General features: G+C 66.8%; 3 protein-coding genes and 2 long non-coding RNA genes across 8 annotated transcripts; 3 read left to right on the top strand and 2 right to left on the bottom strand.

The window, feature by feature from the left end:
• Positions 1 to 782: 782 nt before the first annotated feature.
• On the top strand, positions 783 to 3,999 carry YIF1B (Yip1 interacting factor homolog B, membrane trafficking protein). 2 transcript variants are annotated; one of them, XM_067314435.1, is made up of 8 exons: positions 783 to 876; positions 1,184 to 1,425; positions 1,512 to 1,616; positions 1,699 to 1,777; positions 2,347 to 2,404; positions 2,575 to 2,730; positions 2,839 to 2,932; positions 3,061 to 3,999. In XM_067314435.1, the coding sequence occupies exons 1-8, from the start codon at positions 849 to 851 to the stop codon at positions 3,214 to 3,216; spliced, it is 918 nt and encodes a 305-aa protein (XP_067170536.1). In that variant the 5' UTR covers positions 783 to 848; the 3' UTR covers positions 3,217 to 3,999. The 2 variants fall into 2 exon arrangements, with proteins under 2 accessions (XP_067170536.1, XP_067170535.1); XM_067314434.1 differs by having other exon boundaries at positions 784 to 885.
• Positions 4,000 to 4,285: 286 nt separating this feature from the next.
• On the bottom strand, positions 4,286 to 5,324 carry LOC106492582 (uncharacterized). The gene is made up of 3 exons (XR_001294028.2): positions 5,135 to 5,324; positions 4,606 to 4,659; positions 4,286 to 4,510 (listed from the first exon to the last, which is right to left on the bottom strand). It is a non-coding gene; the product is annotated as an uncharacterized lncRNA (long non-coding RNA).
• A 99-nt stretch (positions 5,325 to 5,423) lies between these two features.
• LOC106492581 (uncharacterized) lies at positions 5,424 to 7,299 on the top strand. The gene is made up of 3 exons (XR_010886714.1): positions 5,424 to 5,668; positions 6,609 to 6,754; positions 6,985 to 7,299. It is a non-coding gene; the product is annotated as an uncharacterized lncRNA (long non-coding RNA).
• A 99-nt stretch (positions 7,300 to 7,398) lies between these two features.
• SPINT2 (serine peptidase inhibitor, Kunitz type 2) lies at positions 7,399 to 16,197 on the bottom strand. The gene is made up of 7 exons (XM_067314438.1): positions 16,071 to 16,197; positions 11,593 to 11,763; positions 10,843 to 10,905; positions 10,241 to 10,297; positions 9,388 to 9,558; positions 8,959 to 9,000; positions 7,399 to 8,658 (listed from the first exon to the last, which is right to left on the bottom strand). The coding sequence occupies exons 1-7, from the start codon at positions 16,153 to 16,155 to the stop codon at positions 8,492 to 8,494; spliced, it is 756 nt and encodes a 251-aa protein (XP_067170539.1). The 5' UTR covers positions 16,156 to 16,197; the 3' UTR covers positions 7,399 to 8,491.
• A 1,279-nt stretch (positions 16,198 to 17,476) lies between these two features.
• Positions 17,477 to 19,722, top strand: PPP1R14A (protein phosphatase 1 regulatory inhibitor subunit 14A). 3 transcript variants are annotated; one of them, XM_067314551.1, is made up of 4 exons: positions 17,477 to 17,700; positions 18,620 to 18,700; positions 18,907 to 18,939; positions 19,441 to 19,722. In XM_067314551.1, exons 1-4 carry the CDS (start codon positions 17,494 to 17,496, stop codon positions 19,537 to 19,539), a joined length of 420 nt encoding a protein of 139 aa, XP_067170652.1. In that variant the 5' UTR covers positions 17,477 to 17,493; the 3' UTR covers positions 19,540 to 19,722. The 3 variants fall into 3 exon arrangements, with proteins under 3 accessions (XP_067170652.1, XP_067170654.1, XP_067170653.1); XM_067314553.1 differs by lacking the exon at positions 19,441 to 19,722 and adding an exon at positions 19,360 to 19,420; XM_067314552.1 differs by lacking the exon at positions 18,907 to 18,939.
• Positions 19,723 to 19,858: the final 136 nt, after the last annotated feature.

Raw genomic sequence — 19,858 nt, forward strand, 5'->3', positions numbered from 1 at the left:
ACCCCCCTGCCGCCGCCTGTCACAGGACCGGTCACAGGCCGCCGCGAGGCCCCGCGGTGCCGGCCCCGTCTCGGGGCGCCGCTTCCGTCCGCAGGCGGATGGGGCAGGCGCCAGGCTGCGCCCCAGCGGCCCCTTTCCCGTCGGAAACCGGCCAGGAAGCGATAACAGCGGGGGCCATCGCCGAGGGGGCTCCGCGTGCCTCGGCCGCCGCCGGCGCTGGCTTGTCGCGGCGGAGGCGCTGAGGGATGCGCGCCTCGCCCTGGCGACACCGTGGCCCCGGGGACACCCGGCCCCGCCATTGCCGTGACCCCGCAGCCATGGGGACACCGGGCCCCACCGTTGCCCTGGCAACACCGCGGCCCTGGGGACACCGGGCCCCACCGTTGCCCTGGCAACACCGCGGCCCTGGGGACACCGGGCCCCGCCATTGCCGTGGCCCCGCGGCCCTGGGGACACCGGGCCCGGCCGCTGCCGTGGCCCCGCGGCCCTGCGGACACCCGGCCCCGCTCCGCTGCCGCTGCCCTCCTCCCCGGGCGCCGGGACACCGTGGCCGTCGAGGCGGTCCCCGCCAACCGGGCAGGCGCCGCCATCTTGGGGACGGGCAAGCTAGCCTGGCTTCACCACTTACAGGTGACGCGCGCGCTTCCGGTCACCTGACCGTGCCGGGCGACGGCGGCGGAGCTGTGCGAGGGGAGGGGGAGGGTCCCCCGAGCCAACGACTTCCGGCGCGGCGCGCTGGGGCGCGGCGGGCAGCGGCCAATCGGCGCGGCGGCGCGGGGGCACGTGACGCCCGCGGAGGGGCGGGGCCGCCAGGGCAGCGGAAGCGCGGCGGCGGCGGCGGCGGCGGGATGGAGCCCGAAGGGGCGTCGCGGCACCGTGAGCGCGGTGGGACCGAGGCTGAGGCCGGGATAGGGGCTAGGGGCGGCTGGGGGAGGGCCGCGACCGGGGGGGGACCGGGGCTGGGGGGACCGGGGCTGGGCCGAGGGGTCGGAGCCGGGTTTGGGACCGGGGCTGGGGCCTGAGCTGGGGCCTGGGGCTACCGGGGCTGGGAGATGGGGGGGGGGGGCGGTGTGAGGGGGCCGGTACCGGGGTTGGGGGGCAGTACCGGGGCCGGGGACCCGAGAGGGGCCCGGCCCGTTGCCCAGCGCCGGTCCCGCGGGCCTGACGCCCGCTCTCCCCGCAGCCCCCAAGCGCCGGGTGCCGGTGGCCGCCCCGCCGCGCATGGCCGACCCGCACCCGCTCTTCGACGACACCAGCGCAGCCGGGGGCAGCGGGCCCCCCCCGGGCCGGGGCTATGGGGCACCGCCACCCGCCGCCTCCCAGTACCCGCCGCCGGCCTCCTTCCTGGGTGAGCCGGTGTCCAGCCTGGCCATGGCCTACGGCACCAGCCTGGCCAGCCAGGGCCGTGACATCGTGGACCGCAATGTGAGTGGCGCTGGGAGGGGGGCGCTGGGAGGGGTCCTGTGCTGGTTACCGGTGCCAGGTGCCTCATGGCTTCTCCCATCCTGCAGATCGACCGCCTCGTCCCCGTGGGGCGGCTGAAGTACTACTTCGCTGTGGACACCGTCTACGTGGGCAGGAAGCTGGGGCTCCTCGTCTTCCCCTTCATGCACCAGGTGAGAGGGGGGTGGCCGGGCCGGGCTGCTGCCTGCACAGCGGTGTCCAGCCCCCGGCACCCTAACGGCACCTTCCCCGCAGGACTGGCAGGTGCGGTACCAGCAGGATGCCCCCGTGGCCCCCCGGTTCGACGTCAACGCGCCGGATCTCTACATCCCAGGTATGTCCTGCCCCGTGGGACCAGTCCCCGCTGCTCGCTGCAGGCTGACAGCTCCTGCCCAGCCCCTCTCTGGCTCAGTGTGAGACCAAATGTGTGTCAAAGCTCGGCACCGTTTGGGGGTGCTGGGGCTGCCCCAAGTCTGGTGGGACAGTGGGTGCTCGGCTTCAATGGGAGCCAGGCTCTGTCCTGAACACAGCTGCTGCCCAGGGACCCTGAGATGCTGCCTGCTGCAAAGGGGGGAGGAGGAGGAGAAGGAGGAGGAGGAGGAGGTGGCTGCGCTCTCCCTTTGTGTCCCCTGTAAAACGTCTCGGCCTCTCTAGAGTGAGCGTAGCCAGCCCAGCGCTTCCCACAGCACCAACGTGAACACAGTCTGCCTGTTTCACATGGTTCATGTCACAGCCGAGACCTTTAAAGGGCCGAGTTTAGCTCAGCCACAGGCCTTCGGTGCCCTCCGGCGCCAGTGTGACAAGCATGGCAGGCTCAGCGCTGGCAGCTCCGCAGTGGGGGAGGCACGGGGTCTCCGGGCAGCGCGTGCTCACAGCTCTTGTTCCCGTCTCTTGTCTTCCCAGTCATGGCCTTCATCACATACATCCTGGTGGCCGGGTTAGCGCTGGGCACGCAGAACAGGTGAGGACAGCGCGTGGCAGCCAGCGCCACCTCCGCCCAGGGCTGGTTTGCACAGAGGGTCGGTGCAGCAGGGCCGCTCTGATGCCGACAGCAGCAGGGACCTCGTGAGGTTTGCAGGCCTCACCTGGCCAGAGGCGCAGGGAACAGCTTTTCTCCTTCTGTGCTGCCAGGTTCTCTCCTGACAGCCTGGGCTTGCAGGCCAGCTCTGCCCTGGCCTGGCTGATCGTGGAGGTGCTGGCAATCCTGCTGAGCCTCTACCTGGTCACCGTGAACACCGACCTCACCACCATCGACCTCGTTGCCTTCTCTGGCTACAAATACGTGGGGTGAGTGCCCAGGCGGCGAGGGGAGCCCGGCGGTCGTGGCCAAGCCGTCTGCTCCCGTGTGCCTGGCACGCAACCCTGGCCCCGCTCACCATTTCTTGCTGTTGGCAGGATGATTGTGGGCCTCGTGTCCGGGCTGCTCTTTGGGAAGACCGGCTACTACATGGTGCTGGGCTGGTGCTGCATCAGCATCTTCGTCTTCATGGTAAGGGATGGGCACACAGTGCGGTGCAGCCGTCCTGCGCTGGGAGCTCCGGGCCACCTGTGCAGCTTGCGGCTTCAGGACGCGTGTTCGCCACCTGGGCCCGACCCCTCTTCCTCTGCTCCCCCCAGATCAGGACGCTGCGGCTGAAGATCCTGTCGGAGGCGGCTGCCGAGGGGGTGCTGGTGCGGGGGGCCAAGAACCAGCTGCGCATGTACCTCACCATGGCTATTGCCGCCGTGCAGCCGCTCTTCATGTACTGGCTCACCTACCACCTCATCAGGTGATGGGGCGTCCGCTGGCCCCACCGCCCGCCCGGGGCGCGCTCCCACCGCCCTGCTTAAATAGATGCTGCCTGGGGCCCTCGGAGTGTGTTGGCTGCGCAGTATCTCTGCATGGGGGGGGCTGCAGGAGGGCCGGGTGCCTCCTGGCGTCTGGCACTGCCGTGGGGCCCTCTGGTATCGAGATACTGCGGGGTTAGTGCACTGGGGGGGGAGGGAGGAAGCGGCGCCCCCCTGCATGGGGGCTGAAGGGGCGGGAGCCCCCTTTGAGCGTGGAAGCAAATGAGCAACTCGTCTCTGGAAGCTGGACCAGCGGGAGCAGTTGCAGGAGCTCTGGGGGGAGCAGGGCTGGGCTGCGGGGAGGGGTGCTGCCCGGCATGGGAGCCCCCTCCCTTTTTGCAGCGTTATCTCGCAGCTGCTCCACGAGGAGCCCCAGGGAGTGGGCAGGCGCCTCGGGCAGAGGCATGTAGCTGTCGGCCGGAGCAGGGGTTCCTGTGCACTGTGGCGCAGGGCCAGGCACGCAGAAACCCGGGCTTGGGGTCGCTTCCTCCTGACGCTGTGTCAAAGCCCTCGTGGAGCTGCTGTTGTGCCCTGAACCCTGCAGGCTTTGGGGAGGGGCTGAGGCCCCCTGCCCCTTCTCTGCTGCGCCCGGGCTGGTACTGGGTGCTCCCTGGGTGCTGCGTGGCTCCTTGCTCCTGTTCCCGTGGCTGAGGGGCCGTGCGGTGCCACGGTCCCAGCACGCGGCCCCCCTGCCTGTAGCAACAACCAGTCAATAAAGAAGAGACGGTGCTGGGCGTGTGGCTCTGCTCAGTCCCGCGGGATGGGGGGTTGCGCCAGCCCCTGCAACGGCCGACACCAGACGGGGCTTCTCCTGCCACAGCCGCCACCATCCAGGCGTGGGCACGCAGCTCCCCGGCGTCGGACCCTGCTGCCCTCTCTGCCGCCCCATAGGGCATCTCCCCCCCCCCCAGCCCGGCCCGGCCCTGTGAGTCAGGCACTGCCTGGGGCGTTTCCCCCCGGCCCGTGGACTCCGGTCAGGGCCTCGGTCCTCCCACTACACACCCAACGCAGGGAGTCAGGATTCAAGCTCTTTATTAGCAGCTAGGGCAGGGGTGGTGCTGCCCTGGGGGGGTGCTGGGCCCTGCCTCGGGGCCCTCCCCTGCCCCCTTGCTGCCCCATCGCCCCCAGCAGCACTGCTGGGCCCCAGCCCTGCTCAGTGGCTTTTCTTTTCCTTTTTCTTGTCCTTGGGTTTCTTGTGCAGTTTCTCCTTCTTCTTGTGCTCGTGGCCCGGGCTGTGGTGCTGCAAGGAGAGCAGAGGGGAGGGTGGGTGGACGGGGGGGCCAGGGCTGTGCCCTGATGGGGGGAGGGGGGGGAGGTCTGCGCTTGCTTACTTACCTTCTCCCCATCGCTGGAACTGGAGCTGGAGCTGGAGTCAGACGAGTGTCCGTCCTGGGGGGACACAGGCGGTGAGAGCCATGGAGTGTCTGTGGTGCCCCAGGGCTGTGGGCTGCTGACAGGGTCCCCAGGGCCGTGGGTGGGGGGGTATCCAGGGCTGTGGGGTCCCAGGGTCATGGGGTAGGCAGCTCCACCAAGCCCCTGCCCAGGCTATAGGATCCCTTCGGAGACATCGGATCCCTGGGCCATGGGGTCCCTGGGCTACGGGGTCCAGGGGGCCGCAAGGGTCCTGGTGTTGTGGGGTCCCTGGGCCTTGGGGTCCTGGGGGTGCTGGGGCCATGGGGGGTCCCAGGACTTTGCAGTCCCTGGTCATTGGGGGGGGGGGGGGGTCCCTGGTGCTATGGGCAGCCCAGAGCATTGGGGTCCTTGAGCCATAGGGTCCAGGGGACCATGGGGATTCCCGGGGCTGTGGGGGTCCCTGGACCATGGGGTGCCAGGGGCACCTGTCCCCCCCCCCCCCGGGCCCTACCTTGTGCTTCTTGGTGTGGTCCCCGTGGTGGTGCTTGGCGCCGTCCATGGCTGGGGATGCTCCAGGGATCCCGGATCCCAGATCCCGGCCGCTCGCTGCATTTATGGCTGCGGAAGGGGGACTTTGCCCTGGGCGGCGCCGGGCCGGGTTGGGCCGCCCGGGGAGGGGCGGGTGGAAACCTCGGCCGGGCACCCTGCTCTGGCAGCCCCGGACCCCCCCCCCCCGGGCACCCCCCCACACACACCCCCGCAGCCCCCGCCGGGGCGTGCAGAGGACCCAGGCGTCCGGGCGCTTCGCCCCGCCCCCGCTACCCTGCCGGGGGCCCAGGCGTCCGGAGAACAGCCGCCTCCCTCCCCTCCGCTCGGCCGGGGCCCGCGAGGAGCAAGGCGCCAGCGCTCTCGGGACTAACGCCGCCACCCCCCCCCCACCCAAAAAAAAAAAAAAAAAAAAAAAAAAAAAAGGGGGGCCCAGGCGTCCGGGCGGCGCTAGGGCCCGGCGGGGAAGGACGGCCGCGGCGCAGCGGAGCGGAGCGCGGTGAGACGGGGCGGAGAGGGGGTTAGGGAGGCTGCAGTGGGGAATATTGGGGGGGGGGGGGGTTGCGCAATGCATGAGGCGCAGTGCTCTGGGGAGTATTGGGACAGTGAAATTGGGGTATCGGGGGAAGGGGCTGTGCAACGGTGGGGTCATGGATTGGGGGGGGTAGGTGTAAGGGGGGGGGGGAGTGCAATAGGGAGTGTATGGGGTGCAATGTATTGGGGCAGTGCAATGGGGACTACTGGGGGCAGTGATGGGGGGTCATGTTTTGGGGGGCTTGCAGTGGGGGAGGGTGTATTGGGGGCAATGAAATGGGTGTATTGGGGGGGCATGTATTTGAGGACAGTGCAATGGGGGGAGGTGTATTGGGGACAGTGCTTTGGGGGGGGCAGTGCATGGAGACAATGCAATGGGGGGGGTAAATGGGGGCAGTGGAATGGGAGTGGTCATGTATTGGAGCCAGTGCACTGGTGAGTTTTGGGGAGGGCCTGTACTGGAGGCAGTTCAACAGAGGGGGTGTAATGGGGGCTGCTGCTTTGGGGGGCAGTGCATGGGAGCAGTGCAATGGGGAGTATGGGGTGCAGTGAAATGGGGAGCTGTGAGGGAGGTGTGCAACAGGAGGGTGTTTGCAGGGGGGACATGCATTATGGGGGCAGTGCAATGGGGAGTACTGAGGTGCAGGTATTGGGGGGGGTGAAATGGGGGAGTCGTACTGGACAGTGCAATTGGGGATAGATTGGACTACCCCAATCTATTGGGGAGGGCCCATGCCTTGAGGGACAGACAGTGCATTTGGGAGTACGGGGGAGGGGGGGGCAGTGCAATAGGGGGGGTGCATTGGGGGCAATGCATGGAGCCAGCCCAGAGGCCCCCCCACCACACACAAAAGGGGCCTGATCTGGCCCCAAAGCAGCCCTGCCCTGGCCCTGACCCCCCACAGGCCCCCCCCCGGACCATGGCGTGCGAGCTCTTCCTCCTCTCCTCCGTCTGGTTCCTCTTCGTCATCTTCTGGATGGAGACCATCAGCGTGTGGCTCTTCCTGTGCAACTTCTACCAGGACCGGGCGTTTTACCACTGGGGCGAACGGTGAGGCTGGGGGGGGGCAAATACAGGGGGCAGGGACCCCACTCCCTCCCCAAAACCAGCACCTGGGAGCACCCTGTGGCAGGGAGGCGCCGCTGCCACCATCTCACTGAGCCAGCAGGTCCTGGCAGCTCCCGGACGACAGCTCGGGGATGGCGCCCAGCCCTGTGCTAATCACGGCCCCGACACCTTGGCCAGGCGCCGCTCACGGCTGCTCTCCCCTCCCGGCCCAGGGTGCTCCTCGCCGACCCCGGACACGCGCTCTACATCTTCGCCAGCTGAGCCATTGCCCCCCAGTGTGGCATCGCCCCATGGGACTGAGGACCAACATCTGCACAGCACCGGGAGCCGGAGGCAGCGAGGCCCCGAGGGTGACTGGGAACAGTGCCCCCAGTGCAGCCCGGGACGAGCGGAGCAGCCTTTTCTCCCCCAAGCCCAGTGCGAGGACACCTGCGGGAGCCCGGACACCTGAGTGTTGGGACTGAGGACCTGATCCAGGCAGCAGCAGGGCAGGGGAGAACCCGAGCGAATAAAGAGCTTCACATCCACACACTGGCGCCTCTCGCTCCCCCAGGCTGGGGGTTACGTCCGGGCTCCCCCGGCCGCTCAGTTCCTGGCAGCCCGAGGAAGCCAGAACTGCTGAGGAAGGTGGTTCACATCTCCCTTTATTCAGAGAAATTCCTCTAATGTGTAAAAAAACAACAAAAAAATTAAAAACTAGACCAGACAGATTAGACACATCAACAATGGTCACAAATCCCCCGGCCGAAGCACCCCTGAGAGAAAGCAGAGGAGGGACTGCTGCAGGCCCCAGAGGCTCGGGCTCAACCTGGGGCATTGCCAGGCTCAGGATGCAGCGGTGGGAGCAGACAGGGTTTAAGGCACCTCCGACAGGGGCAGCCCCAGGGCTGAGCCAGAGGGGGGCTGGTCCCCATCTCCACCCCACCAAAGCAGCTGGGGGGCTGCCCAGGGCTCCTGCCCAGCTCCAAGCAGCTCAAGGAAACCCAATGAGCAGGAGAGGAGGGCAAGTCACAGCCCCCCCATGGGCAGCACTCAGAGATGGGTCTGGACACACCTAAGGCCATGGGGACGCAGCCCCCCAGCACAGGCTGGGAAGGAGCTGCTGTGGCAGAGGGGAGACCAGGCCTGGCTGGATCCTGTGCTCACAGAGCCGTGCTGGTGTTTTTACCCACGGGCAGGCCTGTATCAGACACCACCAGCCTGGGCACAGGGTCCTCTGCAGAGTCTCAGCCACCTTCGGGTGCTGGCAAGCTCCAGGCAGCAGGTAAACCCGCAGGGAAGCTGGACCAGACCAGTGCCCACTTCAATGCACTGCACGGTGGGTGCAGGAAACACCGCAGGAGACCCCTCGAGCAGGCACTTGGGTGCAGGGGCTGAGGCAGAGCGTGGAGTGCTGGGGCAGGAGGGGGTTGCTGGCACCATCTGAGATGCCCATGACTTCCGCTATTGATTTACAACAATCATTTAGTTACAAAATAATTAAAAAAAAACGCCCCTTCAAAAAAATAAGAAAAAGAAAAAGAGAGTGTAGTCAGAGCCCAGGTGCCTGAAATGCACCTCAGACAGCTCTACCCAGCCCGAGAGGTTTACAGCTAGCAGCCCAGCATGCGAGGGTTGAATTCACCCTCTCTGGAGACAGACACAGGGGCCATTCTCTATTATATACATGCCCAGGCCCAGCTCAGCACGAGCCATAGGGGGCTGTGGAGCAAGCAGCCTTCAGAGCGTGTAAGCGTTGCTCATCAGGTATTCCTTGTCGTCCAGGGGGCTCCAGGCTGCGCCCGCTGTCAGCTCTGGGTTCTTCCTGCACATCTTGACAGAGACGTCGATCATGTAGCCCAGCAGGATGGCTGCCAGGATGGCCAGCAGCACCGCGAGAGCTATAGCTGGGGAGGAAAGCAAGGCAAGGTTACAGAGCCCGGACTGCCCCGGAGGAGGCCTGGGGGGCTCAGGAAAGCACGGGAGAGGCAATGCTCGCCCCCAAGGCCTGAAACAGGCACGTGGCTGCAGGCAGCAACCTGCAAGGGCCAACAGCTCTCTGCACTGCAGGGCTTTGCCCCAGCTCCTCTCCCTGGACCACGTTCCCCAGCCCAGCACTGGCCACCAGGTTGCTCACAGGCCTGGGGAGCCCTGCGGTGCCAGCACGAGGGGCACAGGGGAACTGTTGGGGGCTGGATGACACTCACTTTTGGTGGAGAGGTCAGAATGAAAATCTGGACCATTTTTTCCTGAAAGGAAGGGAACAGGAGTGAGATGACCATTACAGACAGGCATGGAAGAGGCTTCTGTGCCCCCTGTCCCAGTTCAGACCCATCCTCTCCCCTCTGTAAGTATGGCAGACCCAGCACAGGCACATGAGCAATGAAAAAACAGGCTGTGAGCATGCCCTTGTTTCCAGCTCAGCATCCAAGCACGGCTGGGTTTGTGCTGCTGGGGACATCTTCAAAAAGCCCCGATTTGTGTGTTATTAATAGACTTGCTCAAGGCTCTGCTTGAGAAAGAGCCTAGGGCAAATGGGGAGAGCCAGAGCAGCTCAGGGGATGCACATCCCACTGCCCAGGTCCCATCCAGCCTGCTGGAGACCAGTCAGCCCAGGAGGGATCTCTGCGTCTCACCTGGCTCCCGGCTGCAGCGATGCATGCACTGCTCTTCCTTCTGGTAGTTATTCTTGTTGCCCCGGCAGCCTCCGTAGATGAACTTCTTGCAGGTGCGGTCAGCTGGGCTGTAGTACCACCGGGAGAACGAGGCACGGCACGGGCCGGTCACCTGGGGGACCATGCAGAACTCTGTGGAGAGACAGGCAGGAAGAGGGAGACGGACAGTTCACACAGTTACGGTGGGCACAGACCCGAGCACAGGGACCAGGGGAGCTTTGCTTCTCCCAGAGCAGCAGGGCATTTCCCAACACCCCTCTGAACACCAGGAGACTCAGGACTCACAGCCACAAAGCATTAAGAATGGCTGAGCTGCACGGCCCTGAGCTGAAGACATCCTGGCAAGAGGGCATTACACAGGGCCCACTTTGCTGGACCGCTTCTGCCTTTGCCCCTCAGCATGACAGGCGAGGAGCTGGACCTTCTCCGAGCACCCCTGCAGAAGTGGGGAAGGCTCTACAGCTTTGCAAAGGCAGAACACAGCAGAGCATGTGTTTACCCCCCAAAAAACTCCCACCTCATTCAAACACTGTCCCTTGTATCCCTCCTTTCCTGAAGGGGAGGTCTGACAGCTCAGACTCTCAGCCAGCAGCTGGGTCACTCCGTAACACAAGCATTTCCCTTTCAGAAGCACCACGACTACACCCCACGGTGGCTGTGTCCAGCCTGTTAGTCACAGCATACAAGGTGGGGGATGAAAGGAACTTGGCATCCGCTTTGCAGCACTCCCACAGCCCGCATCTGGCCTCGCAGCCCATCCCAGGGAAGGAGGGATGTCTATCGAAGGCCTCAGAAGAACACTGTGGGACCTAACCTTCATAGCTGAAGGAGTCATTGGCCTGCTCAGCACGATGTCCAGGCTTGTTCGCAGCTGAAACAAACAGAAACTGCAGGTCAGACAAGACTGTTGTGGGTCAAACACACAGAGCCAGACTCGTTCGGAAACCATCCCAAGCCGAATCCCGGCAGAGGACGCGAAGGGACATCCCCGGGCAGCACAGGCTGGAGTCACGGGGGCAGTAGGCGCAGCAGCACAGTGCTGCATCCAGGAGAGCTGAGGAGGGCCCCGAAGCGGGGAGCAGAGAGAGGACTCTTCCCCCAGCAGGATGGAGCAGCTGCCAGCAGGGGAGGACATGCCCACGGCCCGGGCGCCACGGCCCAGCCCCAAACCACGAGCGGGGAACATGGGCCCTGCTGCAGAGCGGCAGACAGCCGCGAGCAGCTGAGCGGGTTTGCGGCACACCTCAGGCTCCCGCTGCGGGGATTTCCTGGTTCCTTGGAAGGTCACCGGGCTGTTCCTCCCCCAGGAGGACAGGCAGGAACAGCAGGGCCCTGCGCTCCTCCCGATCGCCCACAGCTATGGGGGCAAAGCACTCGGGGTCACTCCCCAGGGACGGTCCCAGCCAGCCCACGTACCGTCTGCCTTCTGGCCGTCCACTTTTCTGCTGGGCAGCAGGATCTCATTGGAGTCTTTCTCTCCTGGAAAGCACACGCGCACACGGGTCACTCTGGTGCAAGATAGGCAAACCCCGCGCTGGGATGACCCAAGGCTGCTCTGTGGCTGTTACTGGAAGACCTGGGGGTCCTGACACTGGGCCTTTCGGGGGCAACATGAGAGCAGAAACCCTGTACCATCCCCACTGCACTGGTCATGTCAAAAGGTTGCAGGAAGCTGAGGAGAACCTGACCAAAGGGACATGAAGCCAAAGGTAAAGGTGCTGCTTGATGCAAAGTCAATCTGCACTTTACACTACGGCCTTGGGCCTCTCAATGGCAAGCGGAGATTGCATCCTGTGTCTGCTCCTGCTGCTCTTTGCTCTCTCCTTAATTTCCCACCCAGCCCAACCTGAAGGGAGGCAGGCAAAGCTGAAGGAGGATGGTACAAGCAGGACCACCTTCCATTCCAGCTCCGATCAAAACAGGCTGTTCTAACCCCAGAGGTGGGCACCCAGGCACGCAGCAAAGGCAGGTCCGCTCCCCCGGAGCCTGACCGCGGCTACCGTTACCCGCTCCAGGCCCGTGGCGATAGCGGCTTGGCTGCCACGCAGCACGCAAACTCCCTGGGCTCCTCACGCACCCCACGCCACGCCGGAGCTGGGAGACCTCTCGCAAAGGCAGCGTGTTCCCCCGGCCCCGGCCCACCGCGGTGCCGGCCCGCAGCCTCACCCCCGCTCCGGGCGCAGCTCGCCTGGCACTCCTGCTCCGTCACAAAGTTGTTGAGGTTGGCGTTGCAGCCACCAAAGACGAAGCTTTGACACAAGCCGCTGGTGGCATTAAACCACCACCGTGGCATGGAAGCCCGGCATCTCCCAACCACCTTAGGCAGCAGGCAGTGCTCTGAGGAAAGGAGAAAAAAAGCTGTCAGCGACCAACCGCAGCACTACTGAATCGACACCAAACCCCCTCGACGCGAGCCGGGGGAAGTACGACGCTAGACGACCAGCCGGAGTTTCCGCACCAGCTACAGACAGCTCGGCATCCCCGCACGCACTCGCGGGCACCCCACAAAGAGCTTTCTGACGTCCGAGTAACCGTTATTTATAGAGCACTTCCTCTGCTCCGTTTCGGGAGGGAACGCACGCACACCCCAGACCTTCCTGCTTCTCGCTCTGGACACAATGCTCCAGCCAGCACAGATTTGTCTAAAGGCTCCAGGAAAACACTCTGTGCTTGGAGCTCAGGAGAGCCAGGACATGACTGGAAAGGGGGAAGGCTGCCAGGAAGGCATTTATGGCTTCACGGCCAGGCCTCCTCAAGGACCCCTTCTGAAAGGCTAAAGGCAGAACGAGAAAGCCGATTTTCCTCCCAAACGGCATCCAGGCTAACTTGGTGGCCCGCGCTACCGTAGGGGCTGGACGATGAGCCCCAAGTATCGTGCGGGTGCCCACGCAGGCGGAAACCCCCTTTCACTGCAGCACGGGAACCCAGAGAGCCATCGCGGTCCTACAAGCCAAGGCTCAAGGTCACGACCAGCTCCCCCAGTTAGACACCGCGCAGGTGGCTCCCTGCTCCCCACTTTGCCGCCGCTGCCACTCAGCTGAGAACGAAGCAAGACTCGAACAGCAACACCCCCCTCCTCCGGGGCAGAGCCAAAGGAAGTCCACCTTAAGCTTGCAGAAGCCAGGGCACTCGGAGACAACAATAAACCAAAGAGCCAGAAACTTCCAGCTTAGACAAAGCCGGGCCTGTTTACTGAAATCCCCCATGGAGCGGCGTTGCGAAACTCCCCCGTCCGCCAGCCCCACGAGCTCCCAGACGCCTGGAAGATGAAGGGGCCGAGTGCCCAAGTCCGCGCGCAGCCCCGCGTCACCCGGACATGCACCGGACGGCGCGGGCCGAGGAGCGGCACTGCCCCGAGCAGGATTGCAGGGCAGGAAGAGCAAATGGGTCACAGCAGGGGAAGGGCAGCAGGATCACACCCGGCCAGGTCAGGAGATTTCTCTTTCCCGGGTTTAGAGCAGCCATAAGCTGCACAGGGAGGTTTCGGGGGCTCTCTCCGCTCTGCGTCCTCCCCACCCCCTGCACGGCAGGACCAACCCTCCGCATGCCTGCTTGGTGCCCACCACGACTTGCTTGGCACAAAGAGCTGGTGGGACCCAGCTGCCTCAGGCCTGCTGCCTCCGCTGTGTTTCGTGGCTACAGATGCTCCAGGTGCAGCACTCCAGGAACGTTATCCGGATGGGACCTGATTTCCTAACTTAAAAGTGATGCAACGCATTAAAAAAAGATGCGTTTCTGGCTTTGAAAGAGGCAGAAAAGCCAAATCTGTTTGCTGTCCTCCGTGCAAACTGCTCTTTTAGAAGCACAACAGAGAAGCTCAACATCTCCACCTAGCTTCTTCACTGAAGGAGGCCAAGTCCCCCAACAGCCAACGGGGCTGCAGGGGAAAGCGGCTCCCCTTGCCAGAACAAAGCTCCGTATGGCGTCGCATCCCCTGGACCAAACATCTGGCGAGCACACTTTGGCTCCAGCCAGCGGCGCCCGGGGAAGTCGGAGAACATGAGCTCAGCCGGCTCGCAGCTATTGTTGAGCACAAATGGCAGGAGGGCAGCGGGGCTGCGGCGCGGGGGAAGCCGGGCTCCCACGCACCCTCCCTGCATGCACGCAGCCCCAGCACCAGCCCTTCCAGCCGGGGCAGGACTCGCTCCCCGGTGACTCAGGCGCCTTGCAAACGGCTCGCCCAGAACAGGTCGGACGGGCTCAGCAGGGCCTGCTGCCAATCCCCCTCCGGGCCAGGCCGGCTCCCCGGGCTGCAGATTCCCCCCCAGACTCCCTGGCAAGGGGGGCTCGTGGGATTGCCGACAACCCACCGCACTGCGCGGGGATGGGAAGCGCAGGCGTCAGGGAGCTGCCACGAGCCTCCTCACAGGCCTCCTTCCCCCCTAGATGCAAACAGAACAAGACAATTCTTTATTGCGAGGGGCTCAAGTTACAGGGCTGGGCCCCGCATCCTCCAGTTCCTCCTCTTTAAACATCTATTGTCAGGCTCCAGCTGCCTGGGAGAGGGGAACTGGCAGGTCAGAGCGGGGCGGCGCTGGCAGGTGAGTAATCGCAGTTTGAGAAGGGGTTGTGACTCAGCCCGCCTTGGCAAACTGGCACAAGACCACGCGGAAGCGACGGGGCTGGTTTCACGCTTTTGTTTGCCTTGGATCCGGTTTGCAGCATGTTCTGCTCCGCAGTCCCAGACGGTGAGCTTATAGAGGGAAGAGAGCAGGGGCTGCTTGGGGGCGCAGCCCAGCCGCCCCGTGGGCGCTGCCGAGCGCCTGGGAGCCGCCGGCTCTTGGGGAACTTCCGCTGCTCCACGCAGGGACAACAAGCTCCGAGGACCCAGGAGTCTGTAACAAACCCAGCCCAGTTTAAAAGTGCAAGTTGCTTCCTGTTTACTGCTGCAGAGAGAGATCTGAGGGCACTGACCAACCGAGCGCCTGTCCCTCAAGGCCCCGGCCGCTCTCTGGGCCAGTTTCTCCCATGGGACAGGGAGCTGGGAACAGGGCTAATCCCGGGCCAGATTCTGCTACAGGGAGAGCAGCGGGCGCCTGCCCTCGGCGGCGGCTCCGGCCAGACAGGGAGGACACAGCACGTCCCCGCGGCAGGACGGCAGCACATTGCACGGGGTCTGATGACCAAGCGAGGCCGAGTGTACCAAAACCATGGCAATGAATTACCCCAAATCAAAGTCCAGAAATGCAGAGGCGGAGGAGCACGGGGACTCCCAAACTGGGTCCTGAGAGGTCAAGGCGACCTCTGAGCCTGATGAAACCGCCACCACTAATTGCACCTGAAGTGCTCAGGAGCCAACTCTCCTCATGTAAACACTGCGAAGCTGAACCAAGGGCTGCTCCGCGTCCCAGGGCGCTGGAGTCCTTTTCCACTCGAACGTCACCCACAGCCTCACGCAGCTACGCAACAGCCCTGTCACTGCCGCAGCCACCGGCTCACAGCTCCAAGCCTGCAGAGCCTAGCCCCTATTTTAACCACGGCTGCCAGAAAATCCCTAGCAACCTTACACCTTATGCACCAAATCCTTCAAGTAAATTTACTCTTTTTGCATTAGACAAGAGTAGATTCACAAGCCAAGACACCAGGCCAGGCCGAGGGCCTGAGCTGAGCCCCTTCCTAGCCAAACTGGCGCTTGATATCTGCCGAAGCAGCAGGTCCCGGGCCCTCACCAGGAAGCCGGATCAGAGCCGCGTTGCCCGGAGGAAGGAAGCCGCCCTGAGGCCCAGGCCACCCCCCTGCAATCCTCTACCTGCCCCGCGGCGTAAGCAGCGCTTGCAAGCCATAATTCCCCTCCATTACGAGACACCCTGGAGAACATGGCACAAAGCGTTTGCGCAGCTGCGAGGGGCTGCGGTTACAGCTCGAGAGGGGGAAAAGCTGCTGCGCCGAGGGCTCGGGGAAGGGGATGTCCGGGACGCAGACCTCAGCAAACACTGTGACTCATGCGCACAGTGTCGCTCCGAGCCTCTGCAAAGCCGCCCTGCAGCGATCCACCGCCGTGCCGTGCCCCCCTCGTGCCCTGCCGCGCTCTCGGTCCAACGGCGCCGGGTGAGGCCGCCCCGATAGTCCGAGGAAGGCCGCAGCCTCGCGGAGCAGCTGTGCTGCGGCTCCTGGGGGTCAACCCCCCCCCCCCCCCCGCACACACACCCCCATCGGCTTTGTCAAAGGCACCAGCATGACTCAAAAGCAGCTTTTCCCACCCCTCTTTCCCAAACGGGGAACAAACTAGGCAGGTTTAAAAAGCAACAAAGAAAGAACAGAAACTCTTCCTGGAGAAGAGGCCTAGAGCCGCCTCGACCCCCCCCCGGGGGGCCCAGAGCCCCCTCAAAGCCGCGGCCCCCGCAGACCCCCCTCCCAAGCCCATCGCCCCACGAAGACCCAGGGCCAGACGCTTCAGGCTCCCCCAAGGGGTCCCCAGAGCCCCCCCAGGCCGTGGCCCCCGCAGACCCGCCAGGGCCATCGCCCCGGAGGGCCCCTTCCCGGGCCGGGCCCCCCCGGAGCCCCAAGGGGCCCCCAGAGCCCCCAAGGCCGCGGCCCCGCAGGGCCCCCTTCCGGGCCGGGCCCCCCCCAGAGCCCCCCAAGGCCGCGGGCCCCCCCCCCGCAGGGCCCCCAGACCTCCCCGGGCCGCGGCCGCCAGCCGTTACCGGGCACGCGGAGCGCCCCCGGCTCGGGGCCGAGCGCGGCGGCCGCCGGCAGCAGCAGCAGCAGCAGGAGGCGCCGAGGAGCCATGGCCGCTCGCCGCCGCGCCGCGCCGCGCCGCGCCCCGTCACACAGGTGCCCCCCGCCCGCTGCGTCACACAGGTGCGCCCCGCCCGCCGCCAATCACCGCCCCGCCCCGCCGCGTCACGCAGGTGGGCCACGCCCCTCCCGGCCCAGTTCCGCCGGGGGGAGCCCCGCCCACTCACCGCTCCCGGCCAATCGGAGCGCAGCGCCGCGCCCCTCCCCTCCCCGCCGCGCCCCGCCCCACCCCAGATGCCGGCACAGCCCACTGGGGACCGGGCGCCAGAGGGCGCCAGAGAGCCCTATAGGGTGCTATAGGGGGTTGTAGGGCTCTATATGGCGCTAGGGGGAGGGGGCTATAGGGCACTGTAGAGCACTATAGGTGGCCATTGAAGGCAGGGAGGTATGGGATGCTCGAGGGTGCTGTAGTTGGCCATAGGGGATGAAGGACTATGGGGTGCTATAGGGTTCTGTAGGTATCCATCAAGGACAGGGAGCTTTGGGGTGCTATAGGGCACTATAGGATGCTATAGAGGACAGAGGGAGTGAGACTCTATAGAGTGCTATAGGGGTTATGGGAGCTATAGGGGACTTAGGCACTATAGGGCACTATAGGGGGCAGGGACCTATAGGGTGCAAGGCCAAGACCATCGGTGATCCCCTCACACCCCTCCCTGGGCCAGTCCTGGCATAGCGAGGCCCCGCCCCCTTGCCCCACCCTGCCTGGTGTGCCCCGCCCCCACTCCAGTATAACATGGCCCCGCCCCAACATGGCCCAGTATAGCCTTTCCCAATAAGCCCCACCCTTGTACCACCCACCCCAGTATAATGTGGTCCCACGCTGGTTTAGCCCCTCCCAACCTTGGTGTAGCCCTGCACTGTGAGGCTCCACCCCCCATAGCCCCACCCCACCCAGCCACACCCTGGCATATCCCCACCCCACCAAGCCCCACCCCCTCCCAGCATGGTCCTGCTCCACCCAGGCAGGCCCCACCCCCAAAACAGTATATCCCCCACCCCCAGGCCCACCCCATGTGGCTCCACCCCCTGGCGAGGCCCCACCCCCAGCAAGACCCTGCCCCCCAGTATAGTCCTGGTATAGCCTAGCCCCACCTGGCCCCGCCCAAGGTGAGGCCCCACCCCATCACAGTCCCACCCTTCCTGGCCCCACCCCCAGCATAGCCCTGGTATAGCCCAGCCCCGCCCCCAGCAAGGCCCCGCCCCCACGTGGCCCCGCCCCAGTATAGTCCTGGCGTGGCCCGGCCCCGCCCCGGGCGAGGCCCCGCCCTCGTTTGGCCCCGCCCCCCCGGTATAGGCGGCGGCGCCGGCGGCGGCGCGACCCCAGCGATGGCGGCAAACCGCGTGGGGCGGCGGCTGGGGCGGGGGTCGCCCGGGCGCTCGCCGGGGCCCCGGCGGCCGCAGCCCGCTCGCAGTCCGGGGCTCCAGCGGCGCCAGGCGCGGGTCACCGTCAAGTACAACCGGCGGGAGCTGCAGCGGCGCCTCGACACCGAGCAGTGGATCGACGGGCGCCTCGAGGAGCTCTACCGCGGGCGGGTAGGTGCGGACCCGCCACCGGCACCGGCAGCTGGAGGGGGGCGCGCGGCCGTGGCCCGGCTGCACAGCGCCCGCACCGGCCCCGGCCCGGTGGAGAGCATCCCCGGGGCACCGGCACCGGAGGAAGAGCGCCTGGGGCACCAGCACCGGCACCGGCTGGAGACCCCCCGGGGCACCGGCCGCAGCCCCGCGGCGGAGGGGCCCAGGCGTCCCCAGGGACGTCCCGGTCCTGGGGGGGGGGGCGGCCCTATCCAGCCCCCCTCCTCGCCGGGGCCGGATCTGGCGCTCCGGGGCCGGGAGGCGCGGGGACCCCCGGTGCCGGCGCTGGCCCAGCCTGGGGGGGGGCGCGGCGCGGGGGGATCGGTCTCGGGGCCGGGCCCCCCCGGCGAGGCCCGTGTCCGGGGTCCCTGCGCCGCCCCCGGCCGCCCCGGCCCCGCCGCAGGCAGCGCCCGCAGCCCGTAAAAATGGGAAATTCGCTTTGGCCGAAACCTCTCCATGAAAGGAGCGAGCGGGGAGCGGCCCCGGGGGGGGGGGGGGAGAAGACCCGGGGGGGGGAGCGCGGGGTCGCCCCGGGGGCCCTGGCGCGGCCCCGCCGCCTGCGCGACCCCCGCGCGGGGCGGCCCCGGCCCCCCCCCGGCCCCCCCCGGGCCAGATGGGCCGCGGCAGATGTCTGCGGGCCCCGCGGGAGCTCAGGGATGCTCCGGGCACAGGAGGGGACGGGGACACGTCGGGGGACGCGGAGGGGACTGGGACGCGCCGGGAGCACGGGGGGACCCAGGGAACGCGGAGGGGCTGGGGACACGCTGAGCCCCCCGGGGGGACCCGGGGGACGCGGAGGGGTCGGGGACACGCCGGGGGGGCCCGGGGGAGGCAGCGCGGCCGCGGCCCCGCCGCCCCCAGCGCCGCCGCCCCCTCGCAGGAGGCCGAGATGCCGGACGAGGTGAACATCGACGAGCTGCTGGAGCTGGACACGGACGAGGAGAGAGCCCAGAAGCTGCAGGTGGGCGGCAGCGCGGGGACCCCCCCGGGGGCATTGGGGACCCCCCTGGATGCAGGGATCCCCCCGAGGGCGTGGGGTGTCCCCGGGTGTGTGGACCCGCAGGGTGAGGGGACCCCCTGGGAATGGACCCCCCCAGGGCCCCCCCCCGGGTTGCGGGGACCCCCCCGGGGCCGGCTCAGCTCCCTTCGCCTCCCCTCTCCCCCCAGGGCATCCTGAGGTCGTGCGACAACGACACGGAGGTGAGAGCCGGCGCGGCGGCGCGGCCCCCCGGGGGGGCCGGGAGCGGGGGCGGCCCGGGGCGGGGCGGGACGGGACGGGACGGGACGGGGGGGCCCCGGCCGCCGCGATCCGGCCTTTAAAAGGCAAAAGCATTCGGCTCCGCTTCCTGCGGGGCGCGGGGGGGCCCCGCCGCCTCCCGGGCCCACGCTTATCGCCGGCCTCAGGCGACGGGGACGCAGCCGCGCCGGGGCGATGGGCGCCGGGGAGGGGGGGGGGGGGGAGATCGCGCAGCAGAAGAGGGGCAGTGGGGCCCGGGGGGTGCTGAGACCCTCGCCTCCCTGCCCAGACACCCCGGTGATGGGCGTGTGGGGGGGTGTTGTGTTTGGGGAGGGGGCATGTGGGACCTGACACGGCGCTGAGCCCCTTGTTCCCCTGCCCAGAGGCCCTGGTGATGGGCGCAGGGAGAGATCATGTGTGGTGGGGCTGGTGCGGCGCTGAGCCCCTCATTCCCCCCCACGCAGGACTTCGTGCGGGAGCTGCTCGACCAGCTCAAGGGGCTGCAGAAGCAGCAGCTCTTGCAGCGGCCCAGCCCCGAGGACCCCCTTCCGCCACAGCCCTGACCCGGCCGCCGCCAGACCCGGAGCGGCTGCGCCGGCCCCCACCGTGCCGCCCGCAGCCGAGCCCCGGCCCGGCCTGCTGTACAGTATTTAAACCCTCCGGGCCCCCCCGGCCCCTTGTAAATCTCCACGAACTGCTGCCCCTGCTGGGCGCCTGGTGCTGTAATAAAGCCTCGCTGCACCCCCTGGGCTGGGCTGCGACTGGGGGGTGGCAAGGCGGGTTGGGGGCGCCCGTGGGGCAGCTCCGCGGGGTCCCAGGAGGCCTCACACACCCGCCTGGTGCTGGGGCAGCCACGGCCCCAGCCGTGTGCGCGGACCAGGC

The sequence above is a fragment of the Apteryx mantelli genome, chromosome 35 (genome assembly GCF_036417845.1).
Source record: "Apteryx mantelli isolate bAptMan1 chromosome 35, bAptMan1.hap1, whole genome shotgun sequence".
Classification (NCBI taxonomy): Eukaryota; Metazoa; Chordata; class Aves; order Apterygiformes; family Apterygidae; genus Apteryx; species Apteryx mantelli.